This window comes from Octopus sinensis, linkage group LG1 (assembly GCF_006345805.1).
Source record: "Octopus sinensis linkage group LG1, ASM634580v1, whole genome shotgun sequence".
In the NCBI taxonomy this organism is placed as follows: domain Eukaryota; kingdom Metazoa; phylum Mollusca; class Cephalopoda; order Octopoda; family Octopodidae; genus Octopus; species Octopus sinensis.
Genome location: NC_042997.1, coordinates 165,343,021 through 165,366,015, shown reverse-complemented (window position 1 = coordinate 165,366,015; position 22,995 = coordinate 165,343,021). Strand labels below are relative to the sequence as shown.

The 22,995-nt window shown below is 35.7% G+C and overlaps 1 protein-coding gene and 1 non-coding gene across 3 annotated transcripts in view; both read left to right on the top strand.

Moving 5' to 3' along the window:
- Nucleotides 1-6,674: 6,674 nt before the first annotated feature.
- On the top strand, nucleotides 6,675-6,746 carry Trnah-gug. The gene has a single exon. It is a non-coding gene; the product is annotated as a tRNA-His (tRNA).
- A 228-nt stretch (nucleotides 6,747-6,974) lies between these two features.
- The window catches only part of LOC115213408 (importin-4-like), a 56,541-nt gene continuing 40,520 nt past the window's right edge, over nucleotides 6,975-22,995 (top strand). The window contains exons 1-7 of one of the 2 annotated variants that reach the window (XM_029782374.2): nucleotides 6,975-7,163; nucleotides 16,536-16,622; nucleotides 18,607-18,692; nucleotides 19,732-19,773; nucleotides 20,287-20,419; nucleotides 20,524-20,660; nucleotides 21,990-22,032. In XM_029782374.2, coding sequence (XP_029638234.1) covers nucleotides 7,098-7,163; nucleotides 16,536-16,622; nucleotides 18,607-18,692; nucleotides 19,732-19,773; nucleotides 20,287-20,419; nucleotides 20,524-20,660; nucleotides 21,990-22,032 — 594 coding nt within the window. In that variant the 5' untranslated portion in view covers nucleotides 6,975-7,097. The remainder of the gene's footprint in view (nucleotides 7,164-16,535; nucleotides 16,623-18,606; nucleotides 18,693-19,731; nucleotides 19,774-20,286; nucleotides 20,420-20,523; nucleotides 20,661-21,989; nucleotides 22,033-22,995) is intronic. The other variant, XM_029782364.2, reaches the window with a different exon arrangement.

Genomic DNA, 22,995 nt, shown 5'->3' with positions numbered 1-22,995 from the left:
TATATGACAACACACCTTTACACTCACTCACTCACTCTCTCTCTCTCTCTCTCTCTCTCTCTCTCTCTCTCTCTCTATCTATCTATCTATCACACACACACACGCCTCCATTTCATCTGTGGTTTGATATTGTATGTATATGTATCTGTGTGTGTGTGCGGGCGGCGTTCCACAATCGTCAGAAAAAGGCAGAGGAATTTTCTTTCTTGATGCTCCTGGTAACACAAATAAAACACTTGTAACATTACTTCTCTCCAAAGTAAGACAACAACAAAAAAATTGCAGTTGCTGTACCATGGTCTGGCCATCATTCTCACAGGAGGACAAACAGCTCATTCTGCTTTTAAATTACCACTAAACCTGGTCGCAAGTAACAGCCTAATTTGTAACATAAGCAATGATTCGGGTTCAACAGAAGTGTTGTGCCAATGCCACCTTATTATTTGGGATAAATGCACCATGTCACATTGAGGTGCAATGGAAGCTCTTGGTAAGACCTTACAGGACATAAGAGGCAACAATAAATCTATGGGAGGAGTTACATTAATTTCATCAGGAGACTTCAGACAGAAATTACCAGTCATTCTGAGGCGAACAAGATCTGATGAAATAAAAACATCCATTAAGTCTTCACACCTATGGAATAAAGTACTGAAATTCTCCTTCATTACATGGAGACCAATGTGCAAAACAGTTTTCAACCTGCCTCCTCCAAATTTTCTGAAAATTCTAAAAAATAAAAGATTTGAAGGAATTATATGATGGGAATGATGATATCAGTTTGGCTCATATTGCTATCATGATGAATTCCCCAACTCAATTGAAGAACAGGGCATTGCCAGACTTAGGTAATAATTATAATTCACATACATGGTTGTGTGAAAGGGCAATTCTTAATCCAAAAAATAAGACAGTAGCAAGAATCAACCATGAATTAATGAATAAGATTCCAACAGTCATTAAGAAGTACAAATCAGTTGATTCAGTCTTTGATGAAAATCAAGCTGTCCATTACCCAACAGAGATCCTTAATTCTCTTGAACCACCTGGAATTTCTCCACATAATTTTTTTTCTGAATGTAGGAATCCCAATTGTGCTTCTAAGAAATTTAGATCCTCCTAAATTATGCAATGGGACAAGGTTGACTGTGAAGACATTATCATCTAATTTGACAGAAGCTACTATCATCACTGGATGTGCCTCTGGAGAAGAGGTTTTCGTTCCAAGATTTCCAATCAAACCAACAGACATGCCCTTTCAATTCAAACGAACACAATTCCCAGTGTGACTTTTCTTTTCAATGTCTATTTATATAGCTCAAGGTCAGTCTTTGAAATCTACTGGTTTGATTTTCTCATGGTCAACTTTGTGGGTTGCTCCAGATTATTTGTCTATGCTCCAAATCAGAAAACAAAGAATGTTGTTTACCCAGAAGCTTTTATATAATTTCTTTCAATATAAATGGTAGAATTTATCTCCTTTCATAAAAGTGGTAAATGTTGTATTTTCGTTTATTATTATTTTTATTGCTATTGTTATTCTTCCAGTATGCAAGGAAAAATTTAAATTCCGGGCAATGCTGGGTGCCATGTATATAAGTGGAGGCGCAATAGCCCAGTGGTTAGGGCAGCGGACTCGCGGTCAGAGGATCGCGGTTTCGATTCCCAGACTGGGCGTTGTGTGTGTTTATTGAGCAAAAACAGTTAAAAGTTCTACGAGGCTCCAGCAGGGGGTTGTGGTGACCCCTGTTGTACTCTTTTGCCACAAGTTTCTCTCACTCTTTCTTCCTGTTTCTTGAGTAACACTGCGATGGACTGGCGTCCTGTCCAGCTGGTGGAAACACATTCGCCACAGAAACCGGGCCCATGAGCATGGATAGGCTTGAAAAGGGCGACGTTTATCGTCGTATATGAATATATATATATATATATATATATATATATATACACACACACATATACCTATATATACAAGGATATGTATATATATATATATATACACACACATACACATATACCTATTTATACAAGGATATATATATATATATATATATATATATATATATATATATATACACATACACACACACATATGTTGCTCTTTCTCTAATCTGGGAGCGCTTACCAAAGTTATGGACTCAATTTTTCCTTCATGTAAACTAAAATTAGAAGAAAAAAGTGGTGGAACTGGAGAGAAACTTTATGGAGTTCATTCTTCCATTAGAAAAAAAAATTACATCTGCAAAGAAACTCATATTAATAATTTATTGCTAATAAGCATATATTTGATTCAAGGAAAATAAGCAGTCATTTCCAAGGGGAGTAACTATTAACTTTGACAATTTATTTTCGAGTTATGTTCGCCTAGTTGTTAAAAGAAAGCTTACGATTAACTTATATATTGTTTCACTTTTCAAAACTCATCAACACACACACTCACACAGACACACACACAAACTCTATAGGAGGGACTCTTAAAGTCAAAACTACTAAAATAAAAATAAAAACACATCGTACCGAAAGCGAGTGAATGCAACTCTCGAAGCTAGCATGTGGCATTTATGTATATTAATGCCCTCTGTATAATATAGATAAATATATTTAAGAGAAAAATTGGTGGATTTTTCTCTTTTGGTGTTTTTCACGCTAACTACTTGATAAATTCTTATAGAGATTTTATCCTATATTTAAATATATTTATATCACTTCAACAAAATCTTATATTTTGGATTTAGAGTTACCCAAGGTTTCGCATCCACAGAGCAAAGCCTTGTGGACAGCTCATCAGACTCTATATAAATACAAAATTTAAAATATCTACGTCGCAGATGTGAAGAAAAGCTCAGAACTTGAGAATTACGTCTTAACAAAATAAAAAAAAAGAGGTAATGAGGACGGGTTATCTCCCCTGGACCAGAGGGAGAAATATCCCTCATAGACCTCCAAGCGGCCTAACTAGGAAACGGGGAGATCCAACTTTCCAGTAAGTACATTTTAGCAAGTGCCCACAATAGAAGGGAGGATGCAGTTTGCTCTTGCAGGGTATATAGTAACTGTCTTGAAGGAGGCCGAATCATCTATAAGGCTATGGTGATACCTGGACCTGATATCCCCAATAACAGTAATGTACCGCCGAACAGCAATATTATTAGCAGATTAACAAGTTCTCACACCAATACAACTGCGACGCCCAGAGATAATAGCCAATCCGGGACCAGCATCACCGAAGACCCCGGTACCACCGCCACGGATAATGAACAAACCATAGATATAGATAGAGTGGCTAGGCCTGCAATATATGTTACTACCAATAAAAAAAAAGCCGTACCTAGAGATAATGACCTGTCCAGGACCAACGACTTGGAGGAAGTATTTGCTGTTCCCAGTTCCGCCGCCTCAGAGGATAACCCAATATTTATCTTCGACATCCGTGGGATGACCAGCCATGCGCCATATGTTACCAGGGGTGCGAATAGGGCCACATCCCATGTGTGTAAATATATTGGTTCTGTAAGTACTTCGTTTAAGCGACGTTTTCTTAACAGCTAGTCATCCTTCAGAGTCCCAGAAAGACGATTTGTCACACGTCCCTGGCCCGCCATCTATGACACCTCAAAGATCAAAGGCCCCCGTGTGATATCAGGTGGAAACTAATTGATCATCCGGGCCCATATATTAATGGAAGTGGTCGTTGCAAGGTCTGCATCGCGGGGAGAGCCAAAATTCTTAAGGACTATAAGAAACCTGGCGCATTAAACGACCGTAAAGAAGTGTTTTCTAAATGTATTCACTTCAAGCGTTACTTACTGGAAAATTGGATCTCCCTGTTTCCTATTTAGGCCTCTTCGGGTCTATAAGGGATTTTTGCTCTTCTGATCGGGAGATAACCTGTCCTCATTAAGGGTTTTTTTTTTGCGAGGACGTAATCCTCGAGGTCTGAACGTTTCTTAACGTCTACGACGCATTTTAAGCTCTATATTTATATAGAGTCTGACGAGCTGTCCACAAAGCAAAGCCCTGTAGATGCGAAACCTTGGGTGACTATATCCAAGATATAAAATTTTTTTGAAATGTGTGTGTGTGTTGTCTGTGTTTATCCCCAATCACCACTCGACAAACGGTGTTGGTTTGTTTATGTACCTGTAACTTAGCGGTTCCACAATACGAATGACCGCATCAGTACCAGGCTTGGCGGAATTCGGGTTTAAGCACTCCATATAACCCTCATAATTTTTTTTTCATCTTTTGGAATTTTCAGAAAAATTTTGCCAATTTGTGTTCTATACACGGGAATTCATACGATTATAAAAGCAAACAAACAAAACTTTTGTGTGTGATTTAAGGATGTTTATGGTGTTATTTTTAGCACATCTCACAACCACCTTCGTTTCTTTATCACTCTGACATGTATCGATGTTTTTCAATATTTTTCTCCCCATACACGCATTTAATGGAATGATGATGCACCAAGGGTGGTCCATTGCTGGAATTAAAAAAAAAAAAATTCGGACTGTACGTATTTTAAACTGATTCTAAAAAAATATTCGAAAAAGAGTGGAGCTTTTAGGATTTATGGGGATGGGGGTTAAAAAAATTAAAAAGAAAACATTATTTTTAATTGTATGAATTCCTGCATATAGAACACAAATTCGCAAAAAAATTCTGAAAATTCTAAAAAATAAAGGATTTGAGGGAATTGTATGAGGTGCTTAAACTAGAATTTCCACCAGGCTTAAAAATTAAGTACTGGGGGTGATTTGCTCGACTAAACCCTTCAAGGTGGTGCTCCAACATGGTCGCAGTCTCATGGTTGAAACAGGTAATAGAAAAATTAGGAGGCATATTAACGTAGACTTAACCAGCAATATCTCTTCCATTCTAAGTTAATATTAGAGGGTCATAACTCTGCGATTAAATGGCAATAAGTTTCGAATTTTTAAATATGTAAGTTACGGTTAGAATTGGGTCCAGGGGTACAGAGTGTATTTTATCTATCTGCAGTTGTTATTGGTTTTGATTTTTTTTGTGGGTCTTTTTTTTTCCTCAAATTTTTCCATGATGTGTCTAGAACTAGATAGTCCAATGTTACCTCTATCCTTTTAAAATAGAGATATTCCAGTTGCGGGTGACTGAATACTTTTGCTTCGTAGTAGGCTAAAAGTAAACTCAGAAACTGCTTCATCATGCCTGTCAATCTTATGTTGATAATGACACAATGTAGATTTTTATTATGCGCTTCATGCTCAAATTATTGATTGATTATAAAGGTATGAAGTCTGAATAAAAAGGTAATATTAAAAAAAAAAGGAAAATAATAATCTAGGTAATCAGAGTCTACAAATTCGAAAACGTTTCTCAACAAAATTTTTTAAGATATAGCTTTATTCAGAAAGTTATGCGGTAACAAATTCAGGCTTTATTCAGAAAGTTATGCGGTAACAAATTCAGGCTTTATTCAGAAAGTTATGCGGTAACAAATTCAGGCTTTATTCAGAAAGTTATGCGGTAACAAATGCATGATCGATGTAAATCAAAGTTCAGACAGCAACACTTCTCGTATACAATGTAGTCTTCATACTCTGGCAGTAATTATGTTATCCTATACTTACCCAGAAGCACTTATAGAAAGACGTCAAGAAAATTAGCAACAGTTTTTTGCATCGAAGACCGAGTCTTCGATCAGACAATAGTGTTAATAAAAAATTCTTACGCAGTTTCAACAGCATGTATTTGCGTAGAAAGGGTATTGCTGGTTAAGTCTACGTTGATATGGGGTCGAAGAAATAGATTACCAGTCAAATACGTCGATTTATATCCGTAGAGAAAAGAAGACTAAAGCACGCTAAACTTTACATTTACCAGACTAAAAGGCGACGTAAAGACAGTTAGTTAAACCGTAGGACAAAATGCCTTGCAGTATTTGTTCCAGTTCCAAGTGCTCTGTTCCTGGGTGGTAGACTTAACCCCTTAAACACCACCACTTGATCCTTGGTTGCTTTTGGCAGAGTTCTCTCTGTTTATTTAATTTTGGTTGCATCTCGTTTGAGGATAACTTTCGATTTCCGTCCCATCAGTCTTGGAGACACCGGTAAAATAAAGAATCAACATAGTTGCCTTCTTTCTTTTTCTGATTAAACAGTGCTCCCCACCCAATCTATTTACTTTACTGGTTTAATAAATATATAAATTGACGTCACTTAATCCCACAAATTAACTATAGCGAGTGAATAAACGTCAATATTTAACTAGAAATTATTTGATCAATACTAAAATATAAAACGTAAAGAAGTCGAATCAAGAAATGAAACCAAGAAAGTGAAATGTTTATGAAACTATCACATATAAAAAGAAATTAGAAAGAAAAGAACCTCGTTCCTTTTTTTAAATAACTTAACCAAAAAAAAAAAATTATACTTATCATATAATCATATAATTAATACGTGTTTTTTTTTAACAGATTATATATATCACAAGTAACAATTATGTCAAATATTAGCTTTCATGTTAATGATTCAAATACGAAATAATGAGAAATATTTAAGTAAATTCAGTCGCAATATCAATTGCAATACACAGTTAGAAGAGAACCAAAACAACACTCAACAGCAGCCAACGTTTCAACGTGTAATAATGATTCTATATATTTTAATCTCCCGGTTGTCAGTAGCCTGGTAGCCGTGATCGTCTAGTGGTTAGGACCCCACGTTGTGGCCGTGGTAACCCAGGTTCGAATCCTGGTCACGGCAGGCTACTAAGTTTTTTGGATTTTTTAAAATCATTTACATAATATGCACATAAATATATATAATACATATATATCGCACATATTTAAATTTTAATAAATATATATTGTTTGGATGTTATATATCAAATTTGGATCAATACATAACGTTTATTTTTCGCATCAGAGCCAGTTTTAGAAGTTGATGACGAGTGATTTCCCTTTAAACGACTCTCACTCTTTATCTGCTGAAGTACTATATATTCCACATGAATATTTAACCGGTGACCAACACCACAGATAGACAATCTTAATTACTAAAACTCTAATTCCTTCTAAACGTTGCATTACTAACATTTTTTGCGCACCAATTACCATGGCTTTCGAACTTGAAAATATCATTCTACAACTGTTCACTCCCGACAGTGATGTTGTTAAGAAGGTGAGAATTTTCTTTTTCTTTCATTCTCGAATTTATAAATATACTCTCTCACACCACTTAGTTACTCTGAGTACAAAATATCCATAATTGTGATGCAATTATAAATTTCGTACTCTCATATATATTTAACAATTTAAAATACTGATGTGCTTTTTAATAATTAAGATTCTATAACTAAAACTTTTGTGGAATTTCTTTTTCTTATGTGAACGATATGAAATATTTTCTAAAATTCCTTCCATTTCTATTATAAACTCATACAATTATTTACACTGTCTCAGACAATTATACGATTAAACCTTGTGAGAATAAATACTCTATTAATGGCATGTTGAATTCACCGAACTTATTTAAGATGCAACGAATACATCAGTGTTAAATGTTGGAACCACCCCTTCAATTCCTACATTGATGTCCTAACTCCGAACAGCTGGTTTTAACTTGGAAATTATTTGGTGAGCGTAATCAAAAATATATAATGACCTAACCTATTTCGGATCCAACAGCGAAATGTAATAACATGTTAAATGAGTAATGTTTTATTTTAATTAATATCTAGTGTTTGAATTTTTTTCGTCAGGGTCTGTACTTTACCTTTGATTCTTTAAGTTGCTTAAGTACCAGTCTAATACTGGATCAGTGTGAGAAACTCTATACCTTTCACTATAAAATTTGGTAGCCTTGTGCGTATGTTAGAAATCAAAAATTATTTCAAAAGACATTTCTGTAGATTGCTTTTCTTAAATATATACTTCATTGTGTGAAGAAATATTCTACAAATTTTCATTCCTAAAGACATTGGTCGCTTTTTCTAATTCATATATTTGTAGACTTTAATTCTAATGTCTGTTCTCAATCTACCTAATTATTTACTTTTCATGCAGTCTGCTTTTTCTTAGAAATACCAAAGTTGTTCGTTTTTTTTTTCATATAGTCCGTTTTAATTTAAGCAAGTTTTTTTTTCATTTTATTTATATAAAAAATTTCAAACTTCTCACCGTGCAGTTAAATTGTGGTGGGGAGTATATTTCTAAATGAGGGTTCTTAAGTTTGAATGAAGCTTTTGACTGATTGATCTGACTGAACTAACACGATGAAATGATGTAATGGTTAATATAAGACAGTGCAGCAACATACAATAGTCGAGTCATGTTTGGAGCATTTCATTACCACCATTTGTGATTCCATTTTTCTAACGAAATCTACCCTTAGTGAAATTCCGTAAATATAATGGTTCTCTTTGCATAGAGAATTTTAGTTTCGTTCACGTAAGATTTTTTAATGTAGATAAGGAAAATATTCTAGACTAAAAATATATATTGATTTCTTGCGAGGATGCGATAAAAGAACATTCTTGGTCCCTCGTATCTCGGTTAGATAGAAAACAAAACCTACATTTAAGAACCCAAATGTATTTGCTATTCTTCGTTAAACAAATTAGAAAATAAATGTTTGTATTTGTTTATAATCGACTGCGACAACGGGTGCCATACGGGCGGTCGAGGTGGGTATTTCGCTCATTTGAGATGCCACGTGTTGTGGTGCTGATGTTGTCACTTCGGTTAAACCCGGGAAATGCTGTTATACTGAAGAGCAGCACATGACAACGTACGAGTAATTTCCACGGACAGAATTCTTTTCGCGCCAGTAATTCCTTAGAACTCCGGCGTCATTCGGTCTGCTAACTGCATCTTCCTTCCATCAAATTGAGACTAAGGCGTCGCGCCGCGGGTAAATAACCCTGTGTAGTGGAGTAACTTATGTAGGGAATATTGCTCTCCTGACCGCAGGACGTGAGATAAATTATTGAACTGAGTATGTATACTAAACAAACTATTGGAAATTGTGTAGTTTACTCGTTAACGAAAGAAAAACAGATAAAGCGTTTTTAAAACAAGTGAGATGCGATGCTTGATAGAATAGTTTTACATTACTTTCAGAAGTTTCTGCGCGTCGTTTGCACGAGAAACAGTAACCAGTTTACCCTCTAATACGTGCTGCCTTCTCGCTCTGCCTTTTCTACGTCTTAAAAAATTAAACGACTCCATGAGATAACCGGAGTCCTTGGCACTCATAAAAGGATATGAAGAACACAGCTGGAGTGCCTTTGATCATATGTCTGCTGGGTCAGGGTTGACTTACGGCTAAATAACAACCACCAACTGACATGGTTGATGTTAACACGCTGAACTCTTTGATGTCCCCGCCCCACGATTAATCCCACTAATTATTCATATATCGGTCTTTGGAAGTTTGAAAAACTAAAAAAAATCTAATTGTTTTTGTTCCTGCTTTATCATTCTGGTTTCTAACTTGAAGCTGGTCGAATTTTCTGGTTTTCACTTTTTCTGTTTTCAAGTTCGCTTTACTTCTGCGTGGTTGGTCAAATGTCTACTATAGTTCCGGGCCGATCAGCCCGTGTGTGAATCTGAAGGACGGAAACTGTGCGGAAGCTCGCCGTGTATGTGTACACATACACACGCACACACACATATATATATATATATTTATATACACACACACACATTATGTGTGTATGTGCTTCTCTACCGCCTGTTTGGCAACAAAGACCGAGTAGACTATACGGAAAAAAAATACTGGGGTCGATTTGCTCGACTGAACACTTCAAGGCAATACCCCAACATGGCTGCAGTTGAATGACTGAAACAAGTACAAATAAGAATAAGTAAAAGCTGAAGTAAATTCAATATATCTTATCTAAATCGATTTGATGCTAAATACAATTTTCGCTTCGTATTGCAGCAGAATTGAAGCACACTATATATTTATTTCTGGATTTAATTATTGGTATATTGAAGGAAGTTAAACATTTTATTGATGGCATCTTATTAAACCATTCTGTTGTTTGACTGTTTGCCAAACAAGTGCCACATAATACGACTAAAAGGCTCATTTTTTTTTTTTTTACTTGCTGGGTCTGAAGGAAGGGGCAAACTACCCATGGCTTTTGTAAGCTCTCAGATAAGTGACATAGATGCTATTAATATTCCTGTTGGTTATCTCAATAAATGCAGGAAAGATATGAACAGAGGTGTTCCAGAGAGATGGCATTCTAAGAACTGGACTTAGTGAAGAGCTTTGAGCCTGAGAAAGTTGGACACTACAAGAGTGATGAAAGGGGACACTAGTGAGATAGGAATGCCAGAATTAGAGTTAAGGTAGAAAAGGCAGTGTTTTGCCATCTCCAGTGTCAGCTCAGATACCACTTATATGCTTAGTCCATTTAGGATTTGAATTTCAAAAACAGTTCACTCACTTGTTGTCCAGAAGCTAGGATGTATCTGTGAGTGACTCTGTCATTCAGTATGGTGGGTTTTTTTGTGGATGCAGTCTTGGTTGTTTGTCTGCAACTGCAGCACTGGTTTCATCTGAGCTTTATATATAATTGATAAATTGCTAGGAGCAGAAGTATCTTCTGGCTCTGATCAAAAGAAAAAATCCAGTTAGGATGCAGTCCTAGCTATGTTAAAGATGTTTCACCAGGAGAGGTCCTTCGTGGTAGAAAACCCAACAATTGAAGTAAAATTGAGGGCAGTATAGTGTGATGATATTTTCTTGCTGCTTTTGAAGGTTGCTTTTGAGGTTTCTAGTAGACACACAGGTATACATACCATATTTACTTAAGATTGACAGTCTCAAATTTTAAGGTGAAATGCAGTCTGTGCAGAACTGACCCCACCCTTTACACCTGGGGTTCATCTGCTGTGGCCCAGCAAGCTGAGACGAGGACAGAGGTTGTCGAGTCGTAGATTTTATATCAGTGTGTTCTAGACAAGATGCCGATCATGGCTAACGAGCCCCATCTGCTCAGAGCAGCCTGGTTATGCTTTGCCAGACACCTGCAGTCGTCCTCTCCTTTTGGTTGAGATCCAGTTGGTACCACAAGGTGGAAGTAGGCCTTGGGGTTTGCATCACTCATTGGAAGTTTTAGCCCAGTTTGGTGCTCACCCAACCAGCGTCTGGTGACTATGTGGACCCTGTATACCACTCTTGAAAAAACTGAAGTCCTACATCAACCAGCTCCTCAGGAAGAGTACAGCCCACCCCACATCACCATTGCTGAAACAGAACTGAAGTTTGTACAACAGTTCACTTATCTTGGATGTACCATTTCATCAGATGTGAGTATTGACAAAGGAATTGACAAGACTTGCAAAGGCAAAGCATTTGGCAGACTGTATAAGCGTGTGTGGAACAGGCATCTTAAAATCAGCTTCTACAGGGCTGTCATTCTCACGATGCTCCTATATGGCTCTGAGTCCTGGGTCCCTTACTGCTGTCATCTCGATCTCCTTGAATGTTTTCATCAAAGCTACCTCCTTACCATCCTCAACATTTACTGGAATGACTGCATCACCAACACTGAGGTCCTTGAGTGAGCAAAGGTCACCAGCCTGGAAGCCATTTTATTTGAGACATGACTGCATTGAGCAGGGCACATTGGCAGGATGAAAGAATAACACCTACCCAAGATCATCATGTATGGTGGGCTCACCACTGGCCACCGCAATGGGGGAGGGACACCAAGGAGGCGTTACAAGGACTGCCTGAAGCAGTCCTGTAGCATTTGTGATATTATCTTGACTGGTCCACTCTAACAGCTGACCATGTCGCTTGGTTCCATACCATCAGTGATGTTGTTTCCTCCTTTGAGATCTCCTGCAGTGCCTCTCTTGGAGACCAACATCAGAGATGAAAAAATAATGTGGCTGCATTATCAGACCCTGAACAACCATTCCTGTCATCATTGCTATTGGATATGCCAATCCCACATCATCCTTATCAGCCACAAATGAGTGTACAGACAATGTTGACAGCAGCCTTCCTAATCTTCATTAGCAAAGCAATACCAGGACAATCTCAAATATGTGATCACACCACTTTTTGTAGCTAAAAATTAGCTGTAGGTGCAGGCATGACTCTGTAGTTGCAAAATTCACTTTGCAACCATGTTTTGGATTACATTTCACTGTGTAGCTCCCTGAGCAAATGTCTTCTATTTCAGCTTCAGGTTTAATGACGTCTTGTAAATTGTTAGACAAATTGTATGGAAGCCTGTTGTGTATTTTTTCTATTTTTTACCTCCTGTCTTCACATTTTATCATTTTTGATTAACTATTGTTTACTATTGTGTATTGTAATCAATATGATCTCTAGCCTGGTGGCTTTGATGTATGAAGACCAGTGCATTACTTGAAAAACTAGAATTGGCTGCAGGGATACTGTCTGAATAAATCTTGTCCAACCAATGCTAACATGGAAGAAAGTGGGCATTTAATAAAAAAGTTGTGACCTTCTCTCTCACTGCAGCCAGTTTCAAACCTGTAGGTCTGTGGTCATATTTTTGCTGCTGAGTTACAGGGCAATGTGTAATGTGACAAAACACTAACTTCTGAGTATGGAAGCTTTTACAATGTGTTTTCATAACTTTGAATATGTACTTCAATGGCTTAATAAGATGATCTCTATGCTGGTTACACACCAACATATCGGGTTTCTTTAACCCTTTCCATACCAACCTGGGTGAAATCACCTCTGGCTCTGTAGTACAGATGTCTTGTTTTCATAAATTCTGAATTAAAATCTTCCACCAAATCTTGTTAAAATTTATGTCCCTAACACTAGCTTTATGATAACCAAGTTATTTTACCAAATTATTTGTTATATTTAAAATTAATTGAAAGAAACACAGAGCATCTCAAAAGATATATGTTAACAAAAGGGTTAAAAGACTACAGGTCATTTATCTCATACTTTTTTAAATCTTAGCCTTAAACATATTCCTTCTCCATCTTTCTATCAGGGCAGCAGTGAACAATTACTTAAGGCCCGAAGCAAATTTTCTTTTTGGAATTGTCTTTCTTTTAAAAAATAACTATGGGATATAGTTTGGTTCCATCAATAAAACTAGCTAAATTACAATAATTCTTTTTGTTCTCTTCTAAGTCAGTTTTCCTACTTTATCCAGTGTTCTTTTGGTATGCAAAAAACATGGATTACTTATCTATATTTCCAATTTGACTTTGTTCTGTCATGCAGCTTTCTCAGTTTATTATAAAGCTATGAAACTATATTTTTCTGACTGGGCTGAAGAATATTTTTTAAAGAATGTCTCATACAATTAATTTGAAAATTTGAAATATCAATTAACTTTATATCTTTTGATATTTTCTTCATTTGTGACTTTACATGTACTCTTATTGCAATTTGCTCTTTTTTCTTGTTTTCTAATCTGTTCAGCTAATTCTTTATCCTTTTCATCCAAGTGCATCTTCTGAAGTTTTTCTCCTTTTTAATTACTCTATTGCTCATGTTTCCCTGAATGATCAATTTTGTAGGACTCTTATCTTGCAATGTACTAGACAACCTCACTAGTACTGATACCGCTGGCGCATATTTTTGTTTGTTGCTTGAGTTGACCTGCTCACTGATGATATCCTTCAAATGTCAGTTGCCATTGTCAAAGTGGATGGCTTTATTATCATTGTTGCATGAAGATTATCTCAGCATTGTTGTGGTATACATGTGCTGGCTGCAGGCTTAAAAACTGAAGCAAACTCATTCATATTTAGCTGTAATATTTATTGCTGGACATAATATATTTGGTGTTGGCTATTTACAATGAACAATATTAATAATTGCCAACTAGTAGGAGAGAAAAACTGCTCTGTGAATGTAGAAAGCTGTCTGTAGGCCGAGCTGGCAGAAATGTTAGCATGCCGGGTGAATTGCTTTGTGGTGTTTCGTCCACCGCTGCGTTCTGAGTTCAAATTCCGCCGAGGTCGACTTTACCTTTCATCCTTTTGGGGTTGATGAATTAAGCACCAGTTACGCACTGGGGTCAATGTAATCGACTTAATCCGTTTGTTTGTCCCCTCTATGTTTAGCCCCTTGTGGGCAATAAAGAAATAAGTAAGCTATCTGTGGGACATCATTTTGTGTCCGAGTGCCTGGAGTTGTCTACACAAAAGTCTGAGGCAGTCTGTTGACCACCTGGGCTCTGAGTTAAGCACCAAATGGTTTTTACAAGGTGGCAGAGGTTAAATTCCTGAACGTTCGAGAAAGCCATATCACGCCACAGCATGACACTGATTGTTCGATTTATGGATCAATCAGGTGAAACTGGTGGCTCTCTTCTGCCCAATCAAGTATCTAGTGGTTAGGGTTTGAATCCCTGCTACACCACTATAAAATGCATTAAATACACTCTGCAAAGTTGTTGGCAAACAAGCCAAGGCTATGTAGAGTGAAAAGAACCCTTTAGTCTCGTTTTGTCGAAAGCATGACTCACTCTCTCTCTTGAGTGCTTGTACCAAGATGGAAGTGATTGATGCTCAGAAGGTTGTCTAACCATAGAAGCTATGCTTAAACAGAATGGTCTCCTAACCTAGTTATTGGAGCAAAAACACTGAATAAAAGCTGACTCATACTCTGACAGCCTGTCTGACTCATGCCAGCAAGGAAAGCAGGCATAAACCAATGGTGATGATAAATATATGTGCACACACACACTCACATGCTCATAAGTTTATATGATGTATTAAATGAGACAAGTAAAGGTCTGCATAGGCAAAAATTTTGTGTGAATGCATATGTGTATGTTTCCAGTGCAGAGTAGTATTGAAAACTGGAAGTATACAGGTGAAAGAAGGACAGAGAAATGCTGAAGGCACTGGAGTATGACTCATTGACATGTTCACTCAGTATATTTTCTTACTGGTTTGCATAGGCAAAAATTGTCTTTATTGGAAAAGTTTGTATTAATCAGTCCCTGTGCTGAGTGAGGAGTTTCTGATATTTTGGATAAAATCCTTCCCTGGGGTAGAAAAGTTTTTCTTTGTCCTTGAAACAAAATCCTCTAACCTTTCATATGAATACTTTTACTTGTTGGAAACTTCCACCCGATGGATGTTTTCAACAAGTGACTAACTAAGAATGTTAGTTACTGGAGCTGTTAGTAAGATAGATAGCTCTATGTGCGTGAGTGAAGGCACATCTTTTAGCTGTTTTGTTTTGTAACAGATATGTTTTCTGGATATTTTTGTAAGATGGCCAGCACTGTGCAATAATCTTAGTTATTTTAGATACTAACAGCAAATTGCTTTATTTCAACTTGTGTAAAATGATTTTCTCATGTTAATTTTATTTGTTTCAGTCATTGGACTGCAGCTATTCTGGGGCATTGCTTTCAAATTTTTTTTTCTATTTAGTTGGCTATTTTGATTCCAATATGTATTTTTGTTTGGTATTTACTTTGGTGATCTCTTATCAAATAATCAAATTTTACCCTTTGTAGGTGAAGGGGCAAGACCTGCATCTTAAAAAGTAATTTATAAATATCACTAAAAATGTTTTGTATTTTAGTTATATATCTTTCCTGCTGGTTACCATATCATTAAAATACTGAATTGCTGTTTAATCTGTTATTCCTTATTGTCAAGCTATAGATGTGGGAATTTAATAACAGGTGTGTAGATTTCCAGGAAGAAAAGAAGTTATGTTTCATCAAGGTACCCATTTTTATTGTCTTTCTAGCAGATGCATAGGTACCTTTTTGCTTCATACATAATTTAATATTAGGTAAAGGAAACCTTCATTCCCTCATATCATGCCTTTCTAGCAGTAGTTCATGTCTGAGCCAATGATGGAATCCCTATATGTTTGCTGAAAGGGTTAAACAACCATTTTGTGTGTGTGGCAACACTGGTTCTGACATATCTGCACAGTGGAGTAAAATGTCTGTATAAAATTTCATTGCTACTATGGGAAATTATTGCTCTGCTTTATGAGTTTTCACTTCACAAGTGTTCTCTGGGAACAGATTAACTCATATATAGAGGCATTACTATATTTTTCTATTTAGTTTAATTTTCAACATTGGTATTTAGTAAATTTGGGTGTAAGTAGAAATATAGGAATATGATTAGTGAAAATTTGGAAAAAACAACGAAAGTATGCTGAAGGCAAATATATTTTGGTTTTCTAAATATGTTATATCAGTGTGAATGATAGAAAGCAGCTGCAAATCCAACAGTTTGCAAGAGAATGAAATGTATAATGAGAACTGGTGGGAGATGTAGAATACAAGGCAAATTAGTGAAAACTATCATGTGACCTGCAAGATAGTCTCTGTTTTAGTAGAGAAAACTACCTTAAAACACTTGTTGTATTTAGATTTGTTAGTATTGGATAAAATGCTTATCCATTTGTCTCCAAGTTCAAATCCTTCTCAGGTCAATTTTGCCTTTCATTCCTCCTGAATCGATAAAGAAATAATAGTATTGGGGTTGATCAAATCGATTACCTACATCCTTTGTTCCTATGTTAAACTATTTATTATTTTTTTTCTAGGCAACTGATGAAATGAAACTATTAATGAAAAATCAAGATATTGTACCTTTATTTTGTCAAATTCTTGGTACTTGTGAAAAATCTCAGGTTTGTTTACCATTTCTGTTGATTTAAATAATGCAAATCCATTATTTTTCATTTGAAATATTACTTTACATTTGTAATGATTTAATATTTTGTAGGGAAATTATTAAATTATAACTTTTTGTATTTTTAAAATTTTTTCTTAATGATGATATTGCTTGCAATAGTTTATACAGTTCTTAATGCATACAGGATACAGTTTATTTGGGGAAGGGAAAATGTCAGGCTGAGTTCTCATTGAATTGTGTTTTTTTTAGTCTGTTAATCTCTTATTTAAAACTGTTCTCTAAAGTGAAGAAATCAACGGCAAAGGAGCTTATATATATTTTCATTAGTGCTAAATATCTTCTAGTATGTCCTCCTAATCAGGCCATGTGTAATATTTCTCTGTACAGTGATCACGTGTTTTCTGAGACACTGGAGTTATTGATTTGTTTATTGTATTTGATGTCGCAGAAGATGCACTTCTCAAAAAAGTCTCAAATTCTCCTGGGTCCTACTTGTGAACTTGAGGCTTCCATAAACTTTTTCCCCGAATGCACAACTGAAATTGGGGTGCATCTAATATACCCATGCATTTTTTATGCCTCAAATACAGTATATCTTTAAATAAAATTCAATGAAACATTTGTAAAGAAAAATTTATAATTTGATTTGTTTTTTCCTTCCTTCTGAATGTGGCCTGATATACCTTATAGAATAAGGAACTACACTCACATATTTGTTTTGCTTCATGTAAATCCATGGACAAAAGCATTCCAGGTGTAACTATCCTGTATTTTAGAGTTTCTTGAACAACATATGACCTTAAAATGTTCTTTGCATTTGTTGTTGCATTTGTTGTTAACCACTCAGACTTGAATAATTTGGAATGTTCTAGTTTTATCTCTAATATAGTTTATAGCTGCAGTTCAAAATAGATGGCTTGTTTCTAATTATAACTGTCTTTGGAAAATTATGTAGAAAAGTATTTGGTACATTGTTATATAATGAGCAATGGAAAAGCCAGATGCTTAAGGCTAATTAAGATGATGCAGACAATTACTCTTAAAAGTTTTATTGTGCTGTTCAGAACTGAATATCTGTGAAGACTAATAACTTAATTATTTTCATGGCTTACTCACTGGTGGAAGAGCATCATGCAGAACCTTTTGTGGGGCTTCTGAGACTTAATGGATGGGGAAGGAAGAAGAAACACTATTCCATAGGTTGCTTCTGTGAGGAGTATTTTGAGAAATATTATCTTCAGATCTGATCTGAATGCTTGTAACTGAAGCCCCTGCAATGGTGATAAAGTAGACAATGGATTTAATCTCGAAAACAAGGATAGTCCATCTGATAGGCTTCAGCACAGTATTCATATACCCATTTTCATTCAAAAACTTGGGTCAGCTCAAAGTTATGGTAGAAGATGCTCTGTTGTTGTGCAATAAGCCTGAATCCCAGACCACATTGACTGAGATGCAAACTTCTTAACCTTGTGGCCATTCTTTCAGTTATCATGCAACAATTCAACAGCTGCAGAATTTGTTAAGAAGCTAGAAATTAAGGGTCTTCAAGGCTCTTTGTTGTGGATATTAAAGTGTTAGTGACAGGGACCTAAAATATTCATTCTATAGGAAGGAAGTTTGTTGTTAGAAACTTGACATCAAGTGAACTGATAATACCAAATATTGAAATGGGAGCAATCTAGATCTATAAATTGTCGAGGGATATTTGCCTGCTATTTATTGCCATTCAAACAACTACATAGAAGCTCCATTGTTGGTCTATGCCAGGTTAAGTGCTTTGCACTGGTTACAGATATGTTGAGCTAGAAGTATATCAGATGAGAATTGAGTAGTAGCAGTTATTTAAAATCTTAGAATGAGTGATTCTGAATGAAAATGATGCAGGCTGTGGGTAAATAAAAAGAATCTACTATTTAGTCTCATGCATGGAAGAAAAATTGTTAAATTAAGTGATGATAATACTTTTATATTTAAAGGTTCGACAATATGCTGCTGTCCTGTTAAGAAGGAAGATACAAAGAAAACATCAGTATTTTAACCTGTCTGAAGATATACGTAAAAAGTAAGTCTTTTAACAATTTACCTACCATTGCATTCTCTCAATGAACAATATTGACTTTAACAGCATGCAAAGAAGAGATGAAATTTCTTCCTCATCTTTAATCTAATACTTGTTCCAGTCATTGGTGGCACTATCTTGAAAGGTTGAGTTGAACAAGTCAAACTCAAATACTTGTTTTTATTTTTTTTTAAGCCAGACACTTATACTACTAGTGTCTTGCTTAACTGATAAGTTGCTGGGTATGTAAACAAACCAATACTGGTTGTCAAGTGGTGGTGAGGAACGAATACAAAAGCTCATGCATACATACATATATGCACGTGTATGTATGTATATATATATATGCACACACATGTATGTATAGATGTGTGTAATTATATACACGTATGTATAGATGTGTGTAATTATATACACGTATGTATAGATGTGTGTGTATACACACGCATATGTATAGATGCATATGTATAGATGTGTGTATATATATACACACACATATATACATCTTATATATATATATATATAAATATATATATATATATATAAGATGTATGTGTGTGTCAATACACAAACGCACATATATGTAGAGATGATGGGGTTCCATGCAGTTTCTGTCTACGAAATTCAGTCACAAGGTATTGGTTGACTTGGCTATAATAGAAAACATTTTCCCAAGCTACTGCGCAATGGGACTGAACTTGAAACCACATAATTGCAAAATGAGCTTCTTACCCACACAGCCATTAAATTCTCTGAACTTTTTTTTAACTGGCATACATACCATCTCATTATTTGTAATTATTTTAACAAAGTTGACTTGATAACTGTAAATAGATTTTCTTTTATATCAAAATATATACATTCATAAGCTTTTGAATGTGATTTCAATAGTTCCTTGTAGAATTTTTATTGCATGTTCTATAATGGCTAATCCTTTGAATGAGTGAGAACATATTAGTTTATTGAAAACATTAATGGATTGGATGTTATGTATCTTACCATTTTCCTTTCTTATTGAAGTATTTCAACTTTCTTTTTATAGCATTAGAGGAAACATTCTCCAGTTGTTTCTTCAAGAAACAGAGTAAGTTCCACAATGGTTTTTGTTCTTTAACCTTTTAGCATTTATCCTGACCATATCTAGTCCAAATATTCTATTTTGTTCAAACCAGCCATTCTGGCCTCTCCTACCTATCCTACAATGTCATTCTAAAAAGACAATCATTCACTTCATTGAAATCTCAAGGTACGAGATTATTGTATGACTAATTCAAAACTATTTAAAAGCATTACATTTGACAGAGTAATCCAAATGCTAAAGAGTTAATTTCTTACTGTCAAGTAAGTTTTCCATTAAAAATGGTATCGTAAATTTTCTAAAGCATTCAGCCATGCTGGACATTGAAGAAAGCCTGGTATTTATTTTATCAGTCTAATTGCTTCACTTAATTTACAACAAAAAGTCTATTTATTGGTTTGATGGTAAATTGTTTCAGGACATATTCTGCAAAGTAAGAAAATATTTAATATAGAAATTCACTTTTGTTTTAAATTTTGTGTTAATCAAAAAATTTAAAAGATGGGATTTGTTTTATAGGAAATGTGTGCAGACAGCAATTGCTCAGATTATTGCCACCGTTGCTAAGCATGAATTGCCCAACCAAAATTGGCCCGAATTTTTCAGTTTTATTTTGGAATATTCTCGGAACCATAATCCCCGGCATAGGGAGGTGAGTAGCTTTAGTTCCATTAATAAGTTTTAAAATTTTGATTTTTCTAGACCTGTGATTTTTATAATTTTCAATTTTTGAAAATTATTTTGTAAACTTTCCAGATAGGGATATTTCTGATGCATAAAGTAGCAGCCATGGCAACAGAACAATTGAAAGTACATCTTATATCTGTTTTGGAACTATTATCAGAAGCACTTTTGGATCAAGAGACCCTAATGGTGCCCTATTTTGCAATTCTGTAAGTTCTGCTTTTTTTATTTTGTTTTTTGTTTTGAGATGTAGGCATGGCTGTGTAATTAAGCATGCTTCCCACCCATGTGGGCTTGGGTTCAGTCCCACTGCATGACATCTTGGGCAAGTATCTCCTACTACAATCTCAGGCCAACCAAATCCTTATGAATGGATTTGGTAAATGGAAACTAAAAGCCCTTCTTGTGTGCATGTGTGCTTTTATGTACCTTTTGTCCTGATTTCATAGTTGTAGAAAGCTTCATCTCACAAATGAGATGTTTTTTTTGTCTTCCATAGAAATATTACCTTACTTGGAGACAGGTGAGGGTTGACAACAGAAAGGGCAGCCAGATGAACATCTGCCTCAACAAAGTCTGTCTGATATAAGTAAGCATGGAAAAGTGGACACTAAATGATGGTGAAGAATATCAATATATAACACTTTCATTTTTCATCTGTCGCTCTGCAATTTCTTCGCAGTTTTCTCACTGAGCAGTTCACAATGGAAGGCATCTTCAAGTACATCGATGATAATGCTGACCGTTTTATTAAACGGCTTGGCACTGCTGTGGCCATTCCTAGTGTGTCTGGGTCTGTGAAACTGAGGCCAGAAGTTAGAAGAATGGTTGAATGGACAAAAGCTGAAATGGATAAACTTAATATTCAAACTGAATTACTGGAACTTGGAGATCAAGTCTACCCATTCTCAGAAGTCCTTAAACTTCCTCCTGTGATTTTTGGACAACTTGGTAACGATCCTAAAAAGAAAACCTTGGTAGTGTATGGACATCTTGATGTACAACCAGCTAATAAATCTGATGGCTGGGATACAGAGCCATTTGTTCTAACAAATTGATGGCAAGTTATATGGAAGAGGATCAACTGATGATAAGGGACCAGTTCTTGGTTGGTTGAATATTATTGAAGCATTCCAAAATCAGAAAATCGACATTCCTGTCAATTTAAGATTTGTGTTTGAAGCCATGGAAGAATCTAATTCTGTTGGTCTTGCAGACCTGTTGATGTCGAAGAAGGATTCTTTTTTGAAGGATATTGATTACGTCTGCATCTCTGATAATTACTGGCTTTGAAAGAATAAACCTGGCTTGACTTATGGACTTCGTGGAATCTGCTACCTTGTTTTGTAAAGAAATTAACCTTTTTTGCCATCAGTCGTGGTTCATTTAATTTTGAGTGTGGTGTGTGAATTTGTGTGGCACATCAGACTGCTGTTGTGTTTTCATTAAATTCATTTCCTTGTTCATTTTCTTATACAATACTCTGTAACCTTTTGTCTTTTTTAAAATTTATTATAAATTTTCTTTAATATTTCCAGCACTCTCTCAGAACTTGTCATCATAACTGGTGATGATGAAATGGTAAGTTATGAAAAGTTTCTGACAGTTATCTAGCACACATGCACAAACATTTCAATGTGACATAGCTTTTTAAAATTTCATTTTATATATATTTTTCTTTAACAACATTCGTCATATACCCTTGTTCTCAGACAGTTATCTCAAATGGAGCTCCCACAATCTTTGTGGACATTATATATGAATTGTAACATTAACTGCACTTGGTTATACACAAAACTTTTTTTTTTTACAAACATTGCAATTTTATCAGTAAAGATGTAATGTTCTGTTTTTCTTGTTAAAATATATAGCAAAGTGTTGCTGTTCTATAAGTTAATGGTGGGTAAGTGTACTGGCTAATTGTCCACTGTGGAGGTGCAATGGCCCAATGGTTAGAGCAGCAGACTCACAGTCGTGGGATTGTAGTTTCGATTTCCAGACCAGGCATTGTGTGTTTATTGAGTGAAAACACCTAAAGATCCATGAGGCTCTGGCAGGGGTGATGGGTGGTGGCGAGCCCTGCTGTACTCTTTCACAACTTCCTCTCAATCTTTCTTCCTGTTTCTGTTGTACCTGTATTGCAAAGGGCCAGCCTTGTCACACACTGTGTATTGCTGAATCTCCCTGAGAACTACGTTAAGGGTACATGTGTCTGGAGTGCTCAACCACTTATATGTTAATTATGAGCAGGCTGTTCTGTTGATCGGATCAACTGGAACCCTCGTCGTCATAACCAACAGAGTGCCACGAATTGTCTACTGTCACCTGAACAATCTCATGGTGGTTACAGTTTAAAATTGACACCCTCAGTATTTCAGCTCACAATCAAGATGAGTGAAAATAAATATTAAATATTTTAGTGTTCTACTATAGTGACCTCTTTAGTGGCTCTGATGATAGCATAAGGTCAATGTTTACAGAACAGGAGTATAATTGTTTGAATTGATCTCAAAGTATAGCAATGACTTTTTTCCCAAACATAAG